The 19,917-nt window shown below is 46.1% G+C and overlaps 1 protein-coding gene across 1 annotated transcript in view; it reads left to right on the plus strand.

The window, feature by feature from the left end:
* Positions 1-19,917, plus strand: part of SH3GL3 (SH3 domain containing GRB2 like 3, endophilin A3) — a 182,019-nt gene that overhangs the window by 139,847 nt on the left and 22,255 nt on the right. Inside the window, exon 8 of the mRNA XM_077473421.1 lies at positions 2,480-2,604. Within this exon, the coding sequence (XP_077329547.1) occupies positions 2,480-2,604 (125 nt within the window). The remainder of the gene's footprint in view (positions 1-2,479; positions 2,605-19,917) is intronic.

Here is a 19,917-nt window from a genome sequence, read left to right on the forward strand (position 1 = left end):
GGCAAGTGGTGAAGAATAATGTGACATTTTGTAATGTTACTCCCATATTCAGGGTGTAACATGTTACAGATGTACTGGCCCCCTATCCTCTGTTTTGATAGCAAGTAGGGGATCTACTCCCCTGCTCGCTGCCACAATCTAAAGAAAGCATGGTCGTGTGGGGCTCTGCCTGCCCAGTCGTGTCACTCAATCATAGTGTTCTGTGAATAAATGAACTACAACTATCGACAGCCTTTGCGGCTGTTGGCTTGTAGTTCTCCATGAACTATCGGGTGCTGTTGAGCGCTGTGGTAGTTCATTGTTCATCTGGTCTTCCTGTCAGTGTAACTGCTTGTCCATATCGGAGGTACAGACAGTCTGCAAGACTTTGGCATTACACCCATGATCTGTTGATTGTGGGTGCAATGCTTTAAAGGGTCCTAACACAAATAATATAATATCATTTTTTAATTTTTTTTGTGGGGGGGGGGGGGGGGGGGGGAGGTGAACTTATCCTCAGGCAAGACTCTCCAAACTTTCAAATCGAAGGGCAGGTTTACTGTCCTTTTTAAGATGATGCACAAGAAAGCTTGTAAACAGTCTGCTTAAGACAAGCAGACTAAGGACATGGATTACTGGATCCCTGTCCTGTGGGCTGATGAGACCAAGATAAACTAATTTGGTTCAGATAGTGTCGAGCGTGTGTGGCGGCAACCAGGTGAGAAGTACAAAGACAAGTGTGTCTTGCCTACAGTCAAGCATGGTGGTGGGAGTGTCATGGTCTGGGGCTACATGAGTGCTGCCGGCACTGGAGAGCTACAGTTCATTGAGGGAACCATGAATGCCAACATGTACTGTAACATACTGAAGCAGAGCATGATCCCCTCCTTTCGGGGACTGGGACGCAGGGCAGTATTCCAACATAACGACCCCAAACACACCTCCCAAGAGGACCGCTGCCTTGCTAAAGAAGCTGAGGGTAAAGATGATGGACTGGCCAAGCATGTCTCCAGACCTAAACCCTATTGAGCATCTGTGGGGCATCCTCAAACGGAAGGTGTAGGAGCGCAAGGTCTCTAACATCCACCAGCTCTGTGATGTCATCATGGAGGAGTGGAAGAGGACAGTGGTAACCTGTGAAGCTCTGGTGAATTCCATGCCCAAGATGGTTAAGGCAGTGCTGGAAAATAATGTTGGCCACATAAAATATTGGCACTTTGGGCCCATTTTGGACATTTTCACTTAGGGGTGTACTCACTTTTGTTGCCAGCGGTTTAGACATTAATGGCTGTGTGTTGTTTTGAAGGGACAGCAAATTTACACTGTTATATAAGCTGTACACTCACTACTTTACATTGTAGCAAAGTGTCATTTTTTCAGTGTTTGTCACATGAAAAGATTTAATAAAATATTTACAAAAATGTGAGGGATGTACTCTTTTGTGAGATACTGTATGTAGGTGTTGGCAGCAAATCATTACATATTTGAGTGTAAAAGTGACAATGCATAAGTAATCCTAGCCTGATAATTAGAATGGCTTCCTCCAAACGATCCTGCTGGAAAACCAGCATTTGATTAGCCGCTGCATCCAATGACTGCAGCATGGATCAGTGTATCCTGACAGAGAAGGGGTCCCCTCTGTCAGAATACAATGGCGCAGTGGACCACTTGTGTGGATGCAGAAATCTGAGGTGTTTTTTTGTTTTATTTATTTATTTTATTTTTTGCTCAGCCCGCTGGTTGAACTGTGTCCCCAGCTTAAGGCTCAGGTTACACTTTGTGCCAGCCCTTGCTGCCCTTATGAAAAGCGATCTGCGGTAGATCATTTTTCAGAGGCATTTGACAGGCAATGGGGAGTCTATATAGTCTGTTTTAATCCTGTAAAGGCAGCAACCACATGCATACTCCAATTGCAGGGTGGTAGCAGCTCATTCCTATTCATTTTGAATAAGTGGGGGGGGGGGGGGGGGGGAGATCATTTGTGCTGCAAAATGTCTGACTGCTTTTGCAACTTAGAGTGGTAAAAAGCTCACAGTTGCTCAATTACTGTTGTTTGTTTTTTTTTTGTTTTTTTTTACCGCCACCACTCTCCTATCTGTAGGTGTTGAACCCTTAGACAGTTGTCACAGGAATAAATATCATCATTTGAAGTTTTCTCCTCTATTGTTCAGGTGGCAACTCAATATTTTTGATTTGCCCTCACGTTCATTCCTGGAGACTTTGGTGATCAAGACCAACTGGAGAAAGTGAATCTCCCTAATGGGGGCACAGATGGCACTAAAAACCTGACAATAATTCTAACCCCTCCCCATTTGAATATAGGCTCACCAAAAGGTAATCTAGCCATCAAATCTAATGATCTTATGTGGCCTACAAGGGAGGTGTATTGTAGTCCTAGCAAGTGTCAGCCAAGCTCTCTAGAACTTGCATTCAGTCAAAAACTACCTGTCCTCTTTAACGTGTTATCTTTAAAACTCACTTCACCATTTTATATTCACAGAATGAATTCTGCATCAAGCCGACCCAAGAGAGAACATCAGTCGAGATCGATCATGTCAGCAATAGAGTCAAATGAAAAGCTGGAACATAATGGAGTCTCCTGTAATTCATCCATCAAATTATCAGGTACAGATGACTTTCCCTCTTATGTTCAGTTCAGTTATACTGTTTTTCGTTTTTTTTTTTCTAAAGGAAATCTTTGTTTTTCACAAGTATATACTTCCCAGGTAAGCTGGCTTCTTGAAAGTTTTGCAATGCACAAGAGGCCTGTGACTCAGTTAGGACATATACTGACATTAGTTACACCTTGCATTGGGCAATTTGTTCAGCAGAACTGGTTTTACTTCTGGACACATTGATGTTTTTATACTGTATCTGTCTCAGGTTTCCTTACATAACCATACAGTGTGTGTGTGTGTGTGTGTGTGTGTGTGTGTGCACGTGCGCTTATATATAATATGCACGTACACATTTTATACTGCAGATGTTAAATTAAAAACCTCCAAACCATGTTTGAATCTGCTTACTATTGACCGACTCCCTACCTCTGCTGGAAGTCTGTACCAAGTATCGGCTCTTTCAATGAAAAAGATATGGTCTAAGATTAGTTTTGAACTTTCCTCCAGCTAGCTTGACATAATGTCCCAGTGTTCTTTCGCTTCATATTGAAAATACTGCCCTCCTGAATCACATTCACACCCTTGATTAATTCTGAAGGTTTTAACCACTAGCCGACCAGCGTTGTACCTGTATATTGCTGGACTACAAGTGGTTATACCACGATGATGCTGACGGTCAGCTGTCCTACAAAAGCAGTCCTAGCGGCTAACAAGCAGCTGAACGGGACGTGCCCCCCACCGCCTTCTGTCAGTGACGCTGATCTAATTCCCCACCTGCTGTGTATTCCCGAACAGCCATCCTGGAAGTTACTGTTATTAAATACGAATATGCTACACTTAGATGGCACTGCTTCCTCTTCCCTGATTATCGGTGTTCATGTCTAGTGATGGCCGAACGGTTCGCCCGGCGGTCGTTTCGCGGCGAATTTCCGACTTTCGCCGTCCGCGGGTTCGAACGCCTTTTTCCGTCGTTCGCCCCGGCGGACTTACGTGTTTAATGTATACAAGAACTTTAACCTTTCGTGACACGTTTATCATGTGTTACAGGACAACCAATTGAGACATGACAGCTCATGGACACTTGGACATTCCCCCTAACCTATAAATACACCCGATCCGGTGGCCATTTTACATTCTTTCTTCTGTCACTGTAGGGAAAGGATCCTGTGTGGAGTAGGGACAGAGAAAACGCTAGCTATTTGGTACACAAAAGTTCTTTTCAGGACTGGTATAGGTGTTAGGTCAGCAGCCTGAGTTTCTTTTGTCAGTTTAGATAAAGGGACAGAGCGCTGTATGCTGCTATTTTAGGGACAGCTCAGCCAGATTAGTCTTTCTTCATCATCATCATCATCATCATCATTAGCTGTTACTATCAGGTCCACAAAAGAGCTGTTCCAGCTAATCGTTCCAGCCTACTCTTTTTTGCCAATTTGTATAGGGACAGGCAGGAAGCAGTGTGTCAGGCAGTGAGGATAATTTTAAAGACTTGCTGTTACTATTAGTTCCACAAAGGTTCTTTTCAGGACTGGTATCAGTGGTACGGTAATAGGCTTGTACACGTATAATATTCTTTCTTCCAAATATAGAAAGAATATTATACTTGACTGCTGCCCTTCTGCTGCAGTCTGCTAATCATTCACAACTCACTTGTTCCACAAAGCTCTTTATCAGGACTGGTAACTTGGTCTGTCTAGGGTGCTACGGTACATAGGCTTGGGTGCGGTACAGTCTGCTGTTCTGTAAGGACCGCTATCGGTCCACAATACATAGGGTTGCCGTGCACTACTGCTGACCGCTGCCCTATACTGCAGCAGTCCTTCAGCGGTATAGGGACTGACGCACAGTCTGCTAAACACTAATACACAACCTGCTTGGTCCACAAAAGTTCTTATAAGGACTGGTAACTTGGTATAGGGTGCTACGGTACATAGGCCTGAGTGCAGTACAGTCTGCTGTTCTGTAAGGACCGCTATCGGTCCACAATACATAGGGTTGCCGTGCACTACTGCTGACCGCTGCCCTATACTGCAGCAGTCCTTCATTGGTATAGGGACTGACGTACAGTCTGCTAATCACTAACACACAACCTGCTTGGTCCACAAAAGTTCTTATAAGGACTGGTAACTTGGTATAGGGTGCTACGGTACATAGGCCTGAGTGCAGTACAGTCTGCTGTTCTGTAAGGACCGCTATCGGTCCACAATACATAGGGTTGCCGTGCACTACTGCTGACCGCTGCCCTATACTGCAGCAGTCCTTCATTGGTATAGGGACTGACGTACAGTCTGCTAATCACTAACACACAACCTGCTTGGTCCACAAAAGTTCTTATAAGGACTGGTAACTTGGTATAGGGTGCTACGGTACATAGGCCTGAGTGCGTTACAGTCTGCTGTTCTGTAAGGACCGCTATCGGTCCACAATACATAGGGTTGCCGTGCACTACTGCTGACCGCTGCCCTATACTGCAGCAGTCCTTCAGCGGTATAGGGACTGACACACAGTCTGCTAAACACTAACACACAACCTGCTTGGTCCACAAAAGTTTTTATAAGGACTGGTAACTTGGTATAGGGTGCTACGGTACATAGGCCTGAGTGCAGTACAGTCTGCTGTTCTGTAAGGACCGCTATCGGTCCACAATACATAGGGTTGCCGTGCACTACTGCTGACCGCTGCCCTATACTGCAGCAGTCCTTCATTGGTATAGGGACTGACGTACAGTCTGCTAATCACTAACACACAACCTGCTTGGTCCACAAAAGTTCTTATAAGGACTGGTAACTTGGTATAGGGTGCTACGGTACATAGGCCTGAGTGCGTTACAGTCTGCTGTTCTGTAAGGACCGCTATCGGTCCACAATACATAGGGTTGCCGTGCACTACTGCTGACCGCTGCCCTATACTGCAGCAGTCCTTCATTGGTATAGGGACTGACGTACAGTCTGCTAATCACTAACACACAACCTGCTTGGTCCACAAAAGTTCTTATAAGGACTGGTAACTTGGTATAGGGTGCTACGGTACATAGGCCTGAGTGCGTTACAGTCTGCTGTTCTGTAAGGACCGCTATCGGTCCACAATACATAGGGTTGCCGTGCACTACTGCTGACCGCTGCCCTATACTGCAGCAGTCCTTCAGCGGTATAGGGACTGACGCACAGTCTGCTAAACACTAACACACAACCTGCTTGGTCCACAAAAGTTTTTATAAGGACTGGTAACTTGGTATAGGGTGCTACGGTACATAGGCCTGAGTGCAGTACAGTCTGCTGTTCTGTAAGGACCGCTATCGGTCCACAATACATAGGGTTGCCGTGCACTACTGCTGACCGCTGCCCTATACTGCAGCAGTCCTTCATTGGTATAGGGACTGACGTACAGTCTGCTAATCACTAACACACAACCTGCTTGGTCCACAAAAGTTCTTATAAGGACTGGTAACTTGGTATAGGGTGCTACGGTACATAGGCCTGAGTGCGTTACAGTCTGCTGTTCTGTAAGGACCGCTATCGGTCCACAATACATAGGGTTGCCGTGCACTACTGCTGACCGCTGCCCTATACTGCAGCAGTCCTTCAGCGGTATAGGGACTGACGTACAGTCTGCTAAACACTAATACACAACCTGCTTGGTCCACAAAAGTTCTTATAAGGACTGGTAACTTGGTATAGGGTGCTACGGTACATAGGCTTGAGTGCGGTACAGTCTGCTGTTCTGTAAGGACCGCTATCGGTCCACAATAGATAGGGTTGACGTGCACCACTGCTGACCGCTCACCTATACTGCAGCAGTCCTTCAGCGGTATAGGGACTGACGTACAGTCTGCTAATCACTAACACACAACCTGCTTGGTCCACAAAAGTTCTTATAAGGACTGGTAACTTGGTATAGGGTGCTACGGTACATAGGCCTGAGTGCGTTACAGTCTGCTGTTCTGTAAGGACCGCTATCGGTCCACAATACATAGGGTTGCCGTGCACTACTGCTGACCGCTGCCCTATACTGCAGCAGTCCTTCATTGGTATAGGGACTGACGTACAGTCTGCTAATCACTAACACACAACCTGCTTGGTCCACAAAAGTTCTTATAAGGACTGGTAACTTGGTATAGGGTGCTACGGTACATAGGCCTGAGTGCGTTACAGTCTGCTGTTCTGTAAGGACCGCTATCGGTCCACAATACATAGGGTTGCCGTGCACTACTGCTGACCGCTGCCCTATACTGCAGCAGTCCTTCATTGGTATAGGGACTGACGTACAGTCTGCTAATCACTAACACACAACCTGCTTGGTCCACAAAAGTTCTTATAAGGACTGGTAACTTGGTATAGGGTGCTACGGTACATAGGCCTGAGTGCGTTACAGTCTGCTGTTCTGTAAGGACCGCTATCGGTCCACAATACATAGGGTTGCCGTGCACTACTGCTGACCGCTGCCCTATACTGCAGCAGTCCTTCATTGGTATAGGGACTGACGTACAGTCTGCTAATCACTAACACACAACCTGCTTGGTCCACAAAAGTTCTTATAAGGACTGGTAACTTGGTATAGGGTGCTACGGTACATAGGCCTGAGTGCGTTACAGTCTGCTGTTCTGTAAGGACCGCTATCGGTCCACAATACATAGGGTTGCCGTGCACTACTGCTGACCGCTGCCCTATACTGCAGCAGTCCTTCAGCGGTATAGGGACTGACGTACAGTCTGCTAAACACTAATACACAACCTGCTTGGTCCACAAAAGTTCTTATAAGGACTGGTAACTTGGTATAGGGTGCTACGGTACATAGGCTTGAGTGCGGTACAGTCTGCTGTTCTGTAAGGACCGCTATCGGTCCACAATAGATAGGGTTGACGTGCACCACTGCTGACCGCTGCCCTATACTGCAGCAGTCCTTCAGCGGTATAGGGACTGACGTACAGTCTGCTAAACACTAATACACAACCTGCTTGGTCCACAAAAGTTCTTATAAGGACTGGTAACTTGGTATAGGGTGCTACGGTACATAGGCTTGAGTGCGGTACAGTCTGCTGTTCTGTAAGGACCGCTATCGGTCCACAATAGATAGGGTTGACGTGCACCACTGCTGACCGCTGCCCTATACTGCAGCAGTCCTTCAGCGGTATAGGGACTGACGTACAGTCTGCTAAACACTAATACACAACCTGCTTGGTCCACAAAAGTTCTTATAAGGACTGGTAACTTGGTATAGGGTGCTACGGTACATAGGCTTGAGTGCGGTACAGTCTGCTGTTCTGTAAGGACCGCTATAGGTCCACAATAGATAGGGTTGACGTGCACCACTGCTGACCGCTCACCTATACTGCAGCAGTCCTTCAGCGGTATAGGGACTAAGAGTTTTGTCACAGGGTCATTTAAAAAATGACATGCAGAGGAAGAGGCAGGCCCTTCCGCAGGGGTGGTAGGGGTAGGGCAGGAGCAACAGGCTTGAGCCAAAGTGGGAAGTTGCAGAAGGTGCGTTCAATTACTTTAAAGGATGCACCAGACTTGGTTGAGTGGCTCGCTCAGCCTTACTCTTCTGCACCCTCCTCATCCTCTCGATCTGCACCCTCTTCTTCACTCTCTGCTATGTGCACCCCCAAAGACACTACCACCAACAACACGACCACCACCACCACCACCACATACCTTCCGCTTGAGTCACTGGAATTATTTTCCGATCCATATCAAGAGGACATTTCTGATGCGCAGCCACTCTTGGTATTGGATCAGGAAGAGGAGGTAGCAACAAGCGCTACTCAGCAGTCTGACGCCAGTACCCAGATCAGCCCAAGGAGGAGGTTGGTCCCCGGTGTTGCTGCCTACTCTACTTATAGCGGTGGGGAAGGTGACGTTGATGATGACGTGTCTAGTGATGTCACGTGGGTGCCCACAAGAGAGGAAGAGGAGGGGAGTTCAGAGGGAGATATGGACCAGCAGATAGGGAGGAGAAGCAGCAATGACTTACATTGCACAGCAGGGACAAAGCAGACTGCAAATGTATCAGGAGCGAGTCATCGACCATGTACGGTCACATCTGGCGCTCCCAGGACACCGGCACATGGCTCCGCAGTGTGGGCTTTTTTTAACGTGTCCGCTGCTGACAATAGCGTTGCCATCTGCAATCTTTGCAGTCAACGCGTTAGTCGCGGTAAGCCCAATACTCACCTAGGGACGACCGCCTTAAGAAGGCACATGAGCAGCCATCACCGAGCCCAGTGGGAGCAACGGAACACACAAAGCCACACTGCAGGCTCTCACCGTCCAGCCTCGTCTTCTACTTCTCCTTCTCCTCTCTCCTCACAATTGTCCTCCACTCCACCTTCCATCACGCCAAGCTCACATTTTTCTGCAAAAAGGCAGGCTTCCGTGGGCCTAATGTTTGAGCGTAAAAAAATGATGACGCCGGATAACCCTCTTGCCCAACGGTTGGCGGCTGGCTTGTCAGAACTCATAGCCCGCCAACTACTGCCATATAAACTGGTGGACTCGGAGGCCTTTCGCAAATTTGTGGCCATTGGAACACCACAATGGAAGGTCCCAGGAAGGAAGTATTTCTCAGAGAAGGGCATCCCAGAGCTATATGGCCATGTTCAGCGGCAAGTGAATGTATCTCTGGCACACAGTGTCGGTGCCAAGATACATCTGACCACAGACACGTGGTCTAGCAAACACGGGCAGGGAAGGTATATCAGTTTTACTGCCCACTGGGTGAACCTTCTGACGGCCGTCAAGCATGTAACCCGTGGCACCCGTGTAGATTTGGTTTTACCGCCACGGATTGCATGCAGGCCTGACTCTTCTTCTCCTCCTCCTACTCCATCCTCCTCCCTCTCCTCCTCAGCTGCCTCCTCCTTTTCCGCTGCTAGCGTCTCTTCCACTGCACCGCCCAAGCTCCCCAGAACCTATTCCACATGCCAGGTGAGACGTTGCCATGCCGTGCTGCGTCTGTTGTGCCTGGAAGCAAAGAGCCACACTGGCCCGGCACTCCTTTCAGCTTTGCGTTCACAGGCAGATGAGTGGCTAACACCGCTCAATTTGACAGTTGGTAAAGTGGTGTGTGACAACGGTGCCAATCTGCTTAGCGCATTGAAACAGGGCAAAATCACGCACGTGCCGTGCATGGCACACGTCTTAAACTTGGTCGTGCAGCGATTCCTTGTCAAATACCCTGGGGTCCAGGACATCTTGCGGCAGGCAAGGAAAATCTCGGCCCATTTCAGAAGATCTTACACGGCCATGGCTCGCCTTGCTGACATTCAGCGGCGACACCATCTGCCGGTCAGACGTCTTATTTGCGATTGCCCGACGCGATGGAACTCAACCTTCTATATGCTTGATAGGCTGCTCCAGCAGAAACGTGCAGTTAACGTCTACCTGTATGAACTCTGCGAAAGAAACGGTTCTGGGGAGCTGGGTTTTTTTTCACCGCGCCAGTGGCTGCTCATGCGCGACACATGCAGACTTCTGCGGCCATTTGAGGAGATCACCAAACTGGTCAGTCGCAGCCATGGCGCCATCAGTGACATGGTACCTTATGCCTTCTTTCTGGAGCGTGCATTGCGTCGTGTCATTGATCAGGCTGTGGAGGAGCAGGAGCGGGAAGATGAGGAAGTCGCAATGCTGGATGAATTCCCAGGGGGGGCTACTCTATCTGAGACAAGTCAACAACAGGAGTCTGATGAGGAGTCAGAGGAGGATGGTGCCGGGGCGGATGAGCAGGAGCAAGAAGAGCATGCTTTAAACCTTTCTGGGATCCCTGTTGTGCGAGGATGGGGAGAGGAGAATGAAGAGGACGACATTATCCTGGATGATGAGCAGGAGCCAGGCCACCACACCGCTTCCACTTTAGTGCAAATGGGGGCCTTCATGCTCCAGTGTTTTAATAGGGACCCCCGTATAAAAAGCATGAGGGTCAAGGACCAGTACTGGGTGGCAACGTACTTAGACCCCCGGTACAAACACAAAATGGCGGAAATGTTACCGCCGTCGCAGAGGGCTGTCAGAATGCAGCACTTCCAGGCCTTGCTTCGAGAAATGCTGCATTCTGCTTTTGCGTGCGCTGGCAGAGGAGCAATTCCCACTCCCAGAGAAGGATTTGCGGGTACCAATCCAACAGCGCCTGCAAGAAGAGGCCGGTTTGAAGATGTGTTGGTGACTTCGGATATGAGGTCATTCTTTCAGCCGACCCATCGACAGGTGTCATCCGGATCCAGCATCAGGGAACGCCTAGACCGTCAGGTGTCCGACTACATTGGGTTAACGGCCGATGTGGACGCTCTGAGGAGTGATGAACCCCTAGACTACTGGGTGGGCAGGCTTGACCTCTGGCCAGAGCTTGCCCAATTTGCAATCGAACTGTTGGCTTGCCCCTCATCCAGTGTCCTGTCCGAAAGGACGTTCAGCGCAGCAGGGGGGATTGTGACCGATAAGCGTACTCGCCTAGCTCACCACAGTGTTAACTACCTCACATTTCTAAAAATGAATGAGGCATGGATCTCGGAGGAATTCAACACATGTGATCAGTAGACCATGTATATGTCTATAAACAATTTTTGGAATCAAGCACACAGACCTTCTTAATTCATTTGGCTCACTTCCCTGACCCAAAAAAGCACACCGTACTATATGCCCCTACCCTCCTCTTTGAAGAGGTTGAGCGGTGTCATATTTCTACTGGGGCTGCTTATTATGAGGGGTTCCCACCATCCCTGTGCTGTGCTGACTTCCTCCTGGGTGTTCTTATTATGAGGGGCTCCCACCATCCCTGTGCTGTGCTGACTTCCTCCTGGGGGTTCTTATTATGAGGGGATCACACCATCCCTGTGCTGTGCTGACTTCCTCCTGGGGCTGCTTACGGTGCTGCTGTCAGCGCTGTATGTCACGGAGCTGCTGTCAGCGCTGTATGTCACGGAGCTGCTGTCAGCGCTGTATGTCACGGAGCTGCTGTCAGCGCTGTATGTCACGGAGCTGCTGTCAGCGCTGTATGTCACGGAGCTGCTGTCAGCGCTGTATGTCACGGAGCTGCTGTCAGCGCTGTATGTCACGGAGCTGCTGTCAGCGCTGTATGTCACGGAGCTGCTGTCAGCGCTGTATGTCACGGAGCTGCTGTCAGCGCTGTATGTCACGGAGCTGCTGTCAGCGCTGTATGTCACGGAGCTGCTGTCAGCGCTGTATGTCACGGAGCTGCTGTCAGCGCTGTATGTCACGGTGCTGCTGTCAGCGCTGTATGTCACGGAGCTGCTGTCAGCGCTGTATGTCACGGAGCTGCTGTCAGCGCTGTATGTCACGGAGCTGCTGTCAGCGCTGTATGTCACGGAGCTGCTGTCAGCGCTGTATGTCACGGTGCTGCTGTCAGCGCTGTATGTCACGGAGCTGCTGTCAGCGCTGTATGTCACGGAGCTGCTGTCAGCGCTGTATGTCACGGAGCTGCTGTCAGCGCTGTATGTCACGGAGCTGCTGTCAGCGCTGTATGTCACGGAGCTGCTGTCAGCGCTGTATGTCACGGTGCTGATGTCAGTGCTCTGTATTACGGTGCTGCTGTCAGTGCTCTGTATCTCCTGCACCCTCTTGTTTGCCTACCCTGGTCCCTGACCTTCCCTCTCCTCCATTGCCTTCATTAGCTCCATAGTCCTGAATTGTCAGAACAATTTCCCAAATAAAAAAAAAATGCTTGTAGTTATCGATCCCAAATTCACCTCATACATGTATTATGCTATTGTCCAGGTGGTGGGACTACGTGCTACCCCCTAATAATTACCCCGTGGCCGCAAATTCGACCTAAAGGTTTGCGAAATTCGCCTCCCATTGAAGTCAATGGAGCCCGCGGCGAACGGTCGTTTTCGCGAACGTTTGTGTCCGTTCGCGTTTCGCGTTCGCGAAACGTCCCGTCGGAAGTTCGTCCATCACTATTCATGTCTCCTGTCAGGATTGCCGGTTACAGACTCCTCACGCTTTGACAGGAGAGCTGATAACCGGCAACTCTGTTTACACTGTGATAATCGGTGACTGGACACAGCTGATCATGTGGTAAAGGGCTGCTGTGATTGGCTCTTTACCACGATCTGTGGTCAGCTGTGTCTGAAGGACACAGTGATCTCCGAGCACGTCAAAGGTGTGGTACCAGAAGGGTGTCCATGGACAGCCTCCTACAACGAGAGCCATGCTGTAGCCATCTTGGCTGTGGTGCAGTCAGGAAGTGGTTAAAGCATACATACCTTTAAAGTGATTTGTAAAGTCTTTGTTGTTTTTATACAAAAAAAATATGTTTTACTTACCTGCTCTGTGAATTGGTTTTGCACAGAGCAGCCCAGATCCTCCTCCTTCTTGGGTCCCTCTTTGGTGCTCCTGTCCACTCTTTCCTGTTGAGTGCCCCAACAGCAAGCAGCTTTCTATAGGGGCACCCAAGCCGAGCTGCAGCTCCATGGCTCCATGTTTGAATGGATATGCGGTTTGGCCCCACCCCCTCTCTCTCTCTTCATTGGCTAACTGACTTTGACAGCAGTGGGAGCCAGTGGCACTCGTTCACATCGCTGAATTGAGATGGGGCTCAGGTAAGTATTAGGGGGGCTGCTACACACTGAAGGCTTTAAGATTAAAAAAACTTCTGCCTTTATAATCCCTTTAAATTCCAGGGTCTTGCATGTAGTCATGTGGCAAGCACTGTCGCTATCCTTCAGCTCCAGCGGTCAATAAGCTTCAATTCTGCATACAGCAGCCATTACTTTGAGCCTGTGCTGCGTAACGGCATGGAGTATCAGAATCTGGAAGTGAGGCAGTAGCCACTGAAAGAGAAGGCAGAGCACTGCAGAGCATGTAGAAGCTAAGTGTATTTAAAAAAAAATTTAACCAGCTAAATGATGAAAATTAGTCAAAGCAAAATTCCAGGATATTGGCACCTAAGCTGATTAACCTGTGTAAGAAAGATGTATATACTTGCCTATTTTCAACCCACTACAGGTCCAGTCACATGATCCCCTGCTTCGCTTGACAACCTATTACCCATAGGAGTCCTATAACCATCCATAATTAGTGCTCCCCCCGCCTCTCCCCTGTAGCCACTACTGGCTGATACAGATGAGCGCCCCCTTCCCGCCAGGACAATACAATGGCTTGGCAGCACTGTCTGTGTTGTGGGGGAATCCAGCAAATTCATTTTTCTGCAGCCGATGGTTGCAGGAAAGCTATTTGCTCCTTCTATGGCTTGGCTTAAGTCTGCATAGATGTTAGGAGGGGGGAGGAAGCATTTTTAAAACCTAGTTAGGGTTTGCCTGGAAATCCACTTTAAATTTACCAAATCCTGAAGCCGGAGTTGCACTTTGATACTGTAGTCTGTCTTTTTCCTCTGAAATAATGATGACTTGAAGTAACAACCACAAAGACTGATGGCACCATGATGCGCAAACCTTTGTTGGGTCACCATAGTAACAATGCTTAAAGTGGTTGTTAACCCAGTACTATGAAATCCTCTTATCCACTCTGTTACATAATAATAAGTTTCCCTTTGCCTGTGTTATGTAAAAAAAAATATGCCCATCTGTACCTCACTTCCAGCACTCGTGTGCCTCCTCTCCTCTCTCCGGCTGACAGTTCCAGCGGGTGTGGCCCTGCACTCCCGATGACGTCAGCCAGGGAGGATGAGAGAGAGCCGAGGGGCCATGTGATCGCAGGGAGTCGTGCTCTTATAGTTATCGATGAGCAAATATTTTACATAACATAAGGACACTTAGAACCCTTTCACACTGGGGCGGTGCGGGCGTTAGCAGTAAAGCGCCACTAGTTTTATCGCCACGTTATAGCGGTGTTGTCCAACTGCAAGCGGAGTGCTTTTAACCCCCGCAAGTGGTCAAGGAAAGGGTTAATAGCACATGTGTTGTGGCATTGCTCAAGTGCTTTGCAGGCTCTTCAGCAGCGCTGCTCATTCTGCAGCGCTGGACAGGGGCTGTGGAGGAGCGGTCTAATACACCAATCCCCCACTGCCCCAAAGATACTGCTCCAAAGATGCTGCTTGCAGGACTTTTTTCCCCGCCCTGCAAGCGCACTGCCTCATGGTGAAAGCACTCGGGCTTTCACACTGGGGTGGCTGGAGAGGCACTTTTTAGGTGCTATTTTTAGCGCTAAAATGCCTCAGTGTGAAAGGGGTCTTATTATGTAACAGAGGGGATGGGAGGCTGGGCGGACACTGTCATGAGCAGACAGGCATGGAGGGGGGAGAATGTGAGTGTCAGGGCTCATCAGCCCTGATATATCATGGTCAGTGTACAGAGGGGAGGGCAGAAACTGGAAGGATCAGACAGGTATTTCAGGTGATGCAGGGGGCCAAATGATACAGCACAACCACTATGCTGTATAACGTGCTTTAAGAAACGGGATCTGTTTTTTATTTCTTTCTTTGGGGGTTAATAAATGCTTTAACCCCCAATGGGGTTATTGTCCTGTCAAAATTCCCATTGGGGCTGAAACATTGGTACAGTGCCAGTTACATTCAAAACCAGTAACAAAACTATTACGCTTTGACGGTTGTAGCATTTTTCACATGGTAATATATTGTCTCTGTCTACTGAGAGGCTGTGTATTAGAGATGGAGTACATTTCATGGAGCGTTATGGCTGGATGCAGTTAGGAATAGTTCTGTTCTTCCATAGAGAAACTCCATAGACATATTAGAGCTTTTTGAGATTCTTTGTATAAGTTAAGATGACTCCGCATTAAGAGGTGTAGATTTTTATTTTTTTTCCCAACAATGTTTAATTTTTTATTTTTTTTATTGTGAAACTGGCCAATGGTTTCCTCCATTCCCAATAATATTGTACTGTAAAGCTTCAGACCGAGTGAATTAGGTCTGTGGGATTCTGTTATTCACAATACAGTGGGGGGGGGGGGGGGGGGGTCTATATAATGTTTATCATAGGTGTATTTTAAATGATGGAGACAGAATATCAACCAAAAATCCATAAAAAAACACATGATACAAATGTTATAAATTGAGTTGCAGTTCAGCAAGTAAAATAAGTATTTGATCGCCTACCAATCAACATCAATTCTGGCTCCCATAAACTGGCTACAGTATGCGTTCATGTGGTACACAGATTCGTTTGTCAATGTAAGAAGGTGCTCTTAATAACTTGTTATGTGTATAAGACACCTGTCCGCAGAATCGCTTTCTGCCATTCAGACCTCACTATCCTGGGCAAGACCAAAGAGCTGTCAAAGGATGTCGGAAACAAGATTGTAGACCTGCACAAGGCTGGAATGGGCTACAAGACCATCGGCAAGAATCTTGGTGAGAAGGAGACGACTGTTGGAAGAAATGCAAAATAACCATCAATTGCCCTTGGTCTGGAGCTCCATGCAAGATTTCACCTTGTGGGGTAAATATAATCATGAGAAAACACGGGAGGAGCTTGTGAATGATCTCAAGGCAGTTGGGACCACAGTCACCAAACAAACCATTGGTAACATGCCGCCATGGATTGAAATCCTTCAGCACCTGCAGCTCCCCCTCCTCAGGCACATGTACAGGCCCATCTGAAGTTTGCCAATGAACATCTAAATGATTCAGAGGAGGATTGGAAGTAAGAAATTATAACAAACAATGTAGCGCTATAATGTCAAAAAATTTAAAGAACCTAGATATAAATCACAAAATAATCTGGTAGTGAAATCAAACTTAAAAGGCCAGCACACACATCACATGTTGTGCGGTCCAGTAAAAAATACAAAAAAAATGTGCTAAAGTGAACTAACAGCATGAACATAAAAAAGTCCAGCTGTGACAAAATGATGTGAAACGTGAGTCCAGATGTTTCGTTGGTATGAACTATGTATAGCCTTCCGTTCACAGCCAGAAATGATTATAGAAAACGGGGGATACCCTTACCGGAAGTGATGGACACAAACTACTATATAGTAAATGTGTCATGCAGGCTTATGTGCATCACACACGATTCGTATACATCAGGTCATGGATCACCATCCGAATAGTCGCTGCCCACTTCAGGATTGATACACCTCAGATCTCCAGGGGTCCTCAACTCTCTCAAAGGTTCCGATCAGCTAGGAGCTCGGAGCGGGTTCACCATAAACAAAAAGTAAGGACACAATGCCTCTCATAGTGAAAATCCACCATTGAAGGTTTTTTTTTTTCTCCAAAGGGGAACCCTAATATTGCTTGTGTTACTTTCTCAAGTAGGGAAATTTTTTGTTTAGGCAGGTAACATCATACTTCCTAGTTTTTATCAGGGTAAATATTGAAAATAAAAGAAGTATAAAGGTTTGGAAATTCCTTTGGGAAAAAAATTTGGGGAAAAAAAATGTATATATAAATGGAACGGGAGGCTTATTTAGGGCTTTATTTGTCAATCACCTATATGGGAGCTTTTTAATTGATTACTCGACCTATTAAGATTTTATTTATTATAATATTTTAGCCATATAATTCCCAGCCACAGTCAATCAAAAAACTCAAATCAAAAAATGATGTCTGTAGTTATATTGCTGGGTCAATATTGTTTATCAGGCAAGGACTGGAAACGGTTGTCTAACCTCAATAAAAAGCATAGGTCAAAGGTATGCCATGTAATCCATGGGGTATGTTATGTATCTAATATGTTCTCTCCACCAGTGTACTAATATGTTTATGTTGGTGTAAGGTTTATGGTCACCAATATTTATCGTCAATATTTTTAAGGGACACTGGGGATCCGTTCTAACATGTACACAAGTTTGTTACATACATAACATTCGACCCAAATTAAAAATAAAAATGGTAGACTATCCAATATTAGAAATGATAGACTATCTAATGCTAAAAATTGGTTAGAAAACAGTTGAGGTCCAAGTCTATGTTCATTCCCCCTGGTTGGAGGGTGTCTAGGTTAAAAATCCATTTAGTTTCATTCCTAGATACTTTAATTGTTTTGTCCTCCACTCTCCAGTGACCTCTTATTTTATCTATTCCATAAAATACCATTTGCCCAGGGTCCCGATTATGGAAGTCCCTGAAATGTTTGGATACACTGTTTCTGAAACCCCTTCTTAATGTTTGCAATATGTTCCCTTATTCTGATTCTTAACTCCCTGGTGGTTCTGCCCACGTATTGTTTAAGACAGGGGCACTCAATGACATAGGTGACGTGAGAGCTGTTACAAGTGATCAACTCTTTTATCTTATATTCTTTTCCATTAGAGGTTGATTTGAAAGTGGTTTTCTTTTTATCAGTCTTTTTTGCTAATTTTACAAGGAAGACATTTTCCGCATTTATAGAATATGCAAATATTAAGAAGGGGTTTCAGAAACAGTGTATCCAAACATTTCAGGGACTTCCATAATCGGGACCCTGGGCAAATGGTATTTTATGGAATAGATAAAATAAGAGGTCACTGGAGAGGGGAGGACAAAACAATTAAAGTATCTAGGAATGAAACTAAATGGATTTTTAACCTAGACACCCTCCAACCAGGGGGAATGAACATAGACTTGGACCTCAACTGTTTTCTAACCAATTTTTAGCATTAGATAGTCTATCATTTCTAATGTTGGATAGTCTACCATTTTTATTTTTAATTTGGGTCGAATGTTATGTATGTAACAAACTAGTGTACATGTTAGAATGGATCCCCAGTGTCCCTTAAAAATATTGACGATAAATATTGGTGACCATAAACCTTACACCAACATAAACATATTAGTACACTGGTGGAGAGAACATATTAGATACATAACATACCCCATGGATTACATGGCATACCTTCGACCTATGATTTTTATTGAGGTTAGACAACAGTTTCCAGTCCTTGCCTGATGAACAATATTGACCCAGCAATATAACTACAGACATCATTTTTTGATTTGAGTTTTTTGATTGACTGTGGCTGGGAATTATACGGCTAAAATATTATAATAAATAAAATCTTAATAGGTCGAGTAATCAATTAAAAAGCTCCCATATAGGTGATTGACAAATAAAGCCCTAAATAAGCCTCCCGTTCCATTTATATAAACATTTTCTTCCCCAAATTTTTTTCCCAAAGGAATTTCCAAACCTTTATACTTATTTTATTTTCATCATTTCCCCTGATAAAAACTAGGAAGTATGATGTTACCTGCCTAAACAAAAAATTTCCCTACTTGAGAAAGTAATACAAGCAATATTAGGGTTCCCCCTTTGAAAAAAAAAAAAACTACACATATACATCTAGCCAATATCGTTGCAATTTACTTGCATTTTATGTTTGATTTATTTATTTTATTTTCCCCAATTTTTGCTGGAGAATTTGTATGTGTGTTTGATTCAAAAAAATTTTTTTGATTCAGATTTTAAAAGTGATTTTTTAAAAATATATAGATAACAGCTGAGCCCTATGTTAGGTATAGGATGTCATAAGTGGATGTCAGTAGTACGAGTTGTTGTACATAGTTTATATACGAAAATAGGCTGCAGTGCTCCAAGGTTCATACAAGTACCACCATAAATGTGAGATTTGGCATAGACAGATCGGGTTACCCTCCGGTGGGTTGCGCACCCAGGGGGAGGAAAGTGTGACTGTTATTGCCAGAGCAGGAGTGTTGGGACCGTATAGTAAGGGAATCCCATACCTAAAATGGCGCTGTCAGTTTTGCGCAAGCGCAGTGGAGCCCTGCACCCTATTTAAACTGTAAGGTTCACCAATATGGCTGCTCCAGAAGACGTCACTCTGACGAAACACATAGGGAGTGGCCACGTTGCGTGCACCCTTTCCATAGACAGAGACGGCCAGCGGAGATTATATGCATTTGTTTTTACTGCTAAATGTGAGTAGTTTCTCAATTTAATAAACAAAGGTCTTGTTTAAAACGTATTACACTATGGATGTGTTTTCCCTTATTTATATCCATTAACGGAGTCCATACAAACGGAACAGTGAAACTCTCCTCAGTGCACCAGCAGCAGCCAGACAGCGACACAGTGGCTCACACTGTGAAGGTCCATCTAGCCCCATAGGGGCATAAGTTCTGGTGAGAGCATTCACATACTATAACACTGAGTGGCGCACCGGGGATGAATGTTTTCCTTTCCACTGAAGATTTGCACTGTTTGTATTAGTAACTCGAGTTGGCATCATTACAATCTATAACACCAATATTGGATACGTGTAGCGTGTTTCCATGCGTTTCCATGTGACTGTTTTTTGAATTGAAGTTTGACTTAATTCTTTTGCACTTTCTTTGCACCTATTTGAGACGATCGTGGTTATCCCCACGGACATAGATGCGCGCACGCAATTGCACGGCTGCAAATTTAAAGGGACGTACAGGTACGCCCATTTGTGCAGCCGTG

Source organism: Lithobates pipiens, unplaced genomic scaffold (genome assembly GCF_037356315.1).
Source record: "Lithobates pipiens isolate NorthernLeopardFrog02 unplaced genomic scaffold, aLitPip1_a1.2 Scaffold_8, whole genome shotgun sequence".
NCBI classification, from domain to species: domain Eukaryota; kingdom Metazoa; phylum Chordata; class Amphibia; order Anura; family Ranidae; genus Lithobates; species Lithobates pipiens.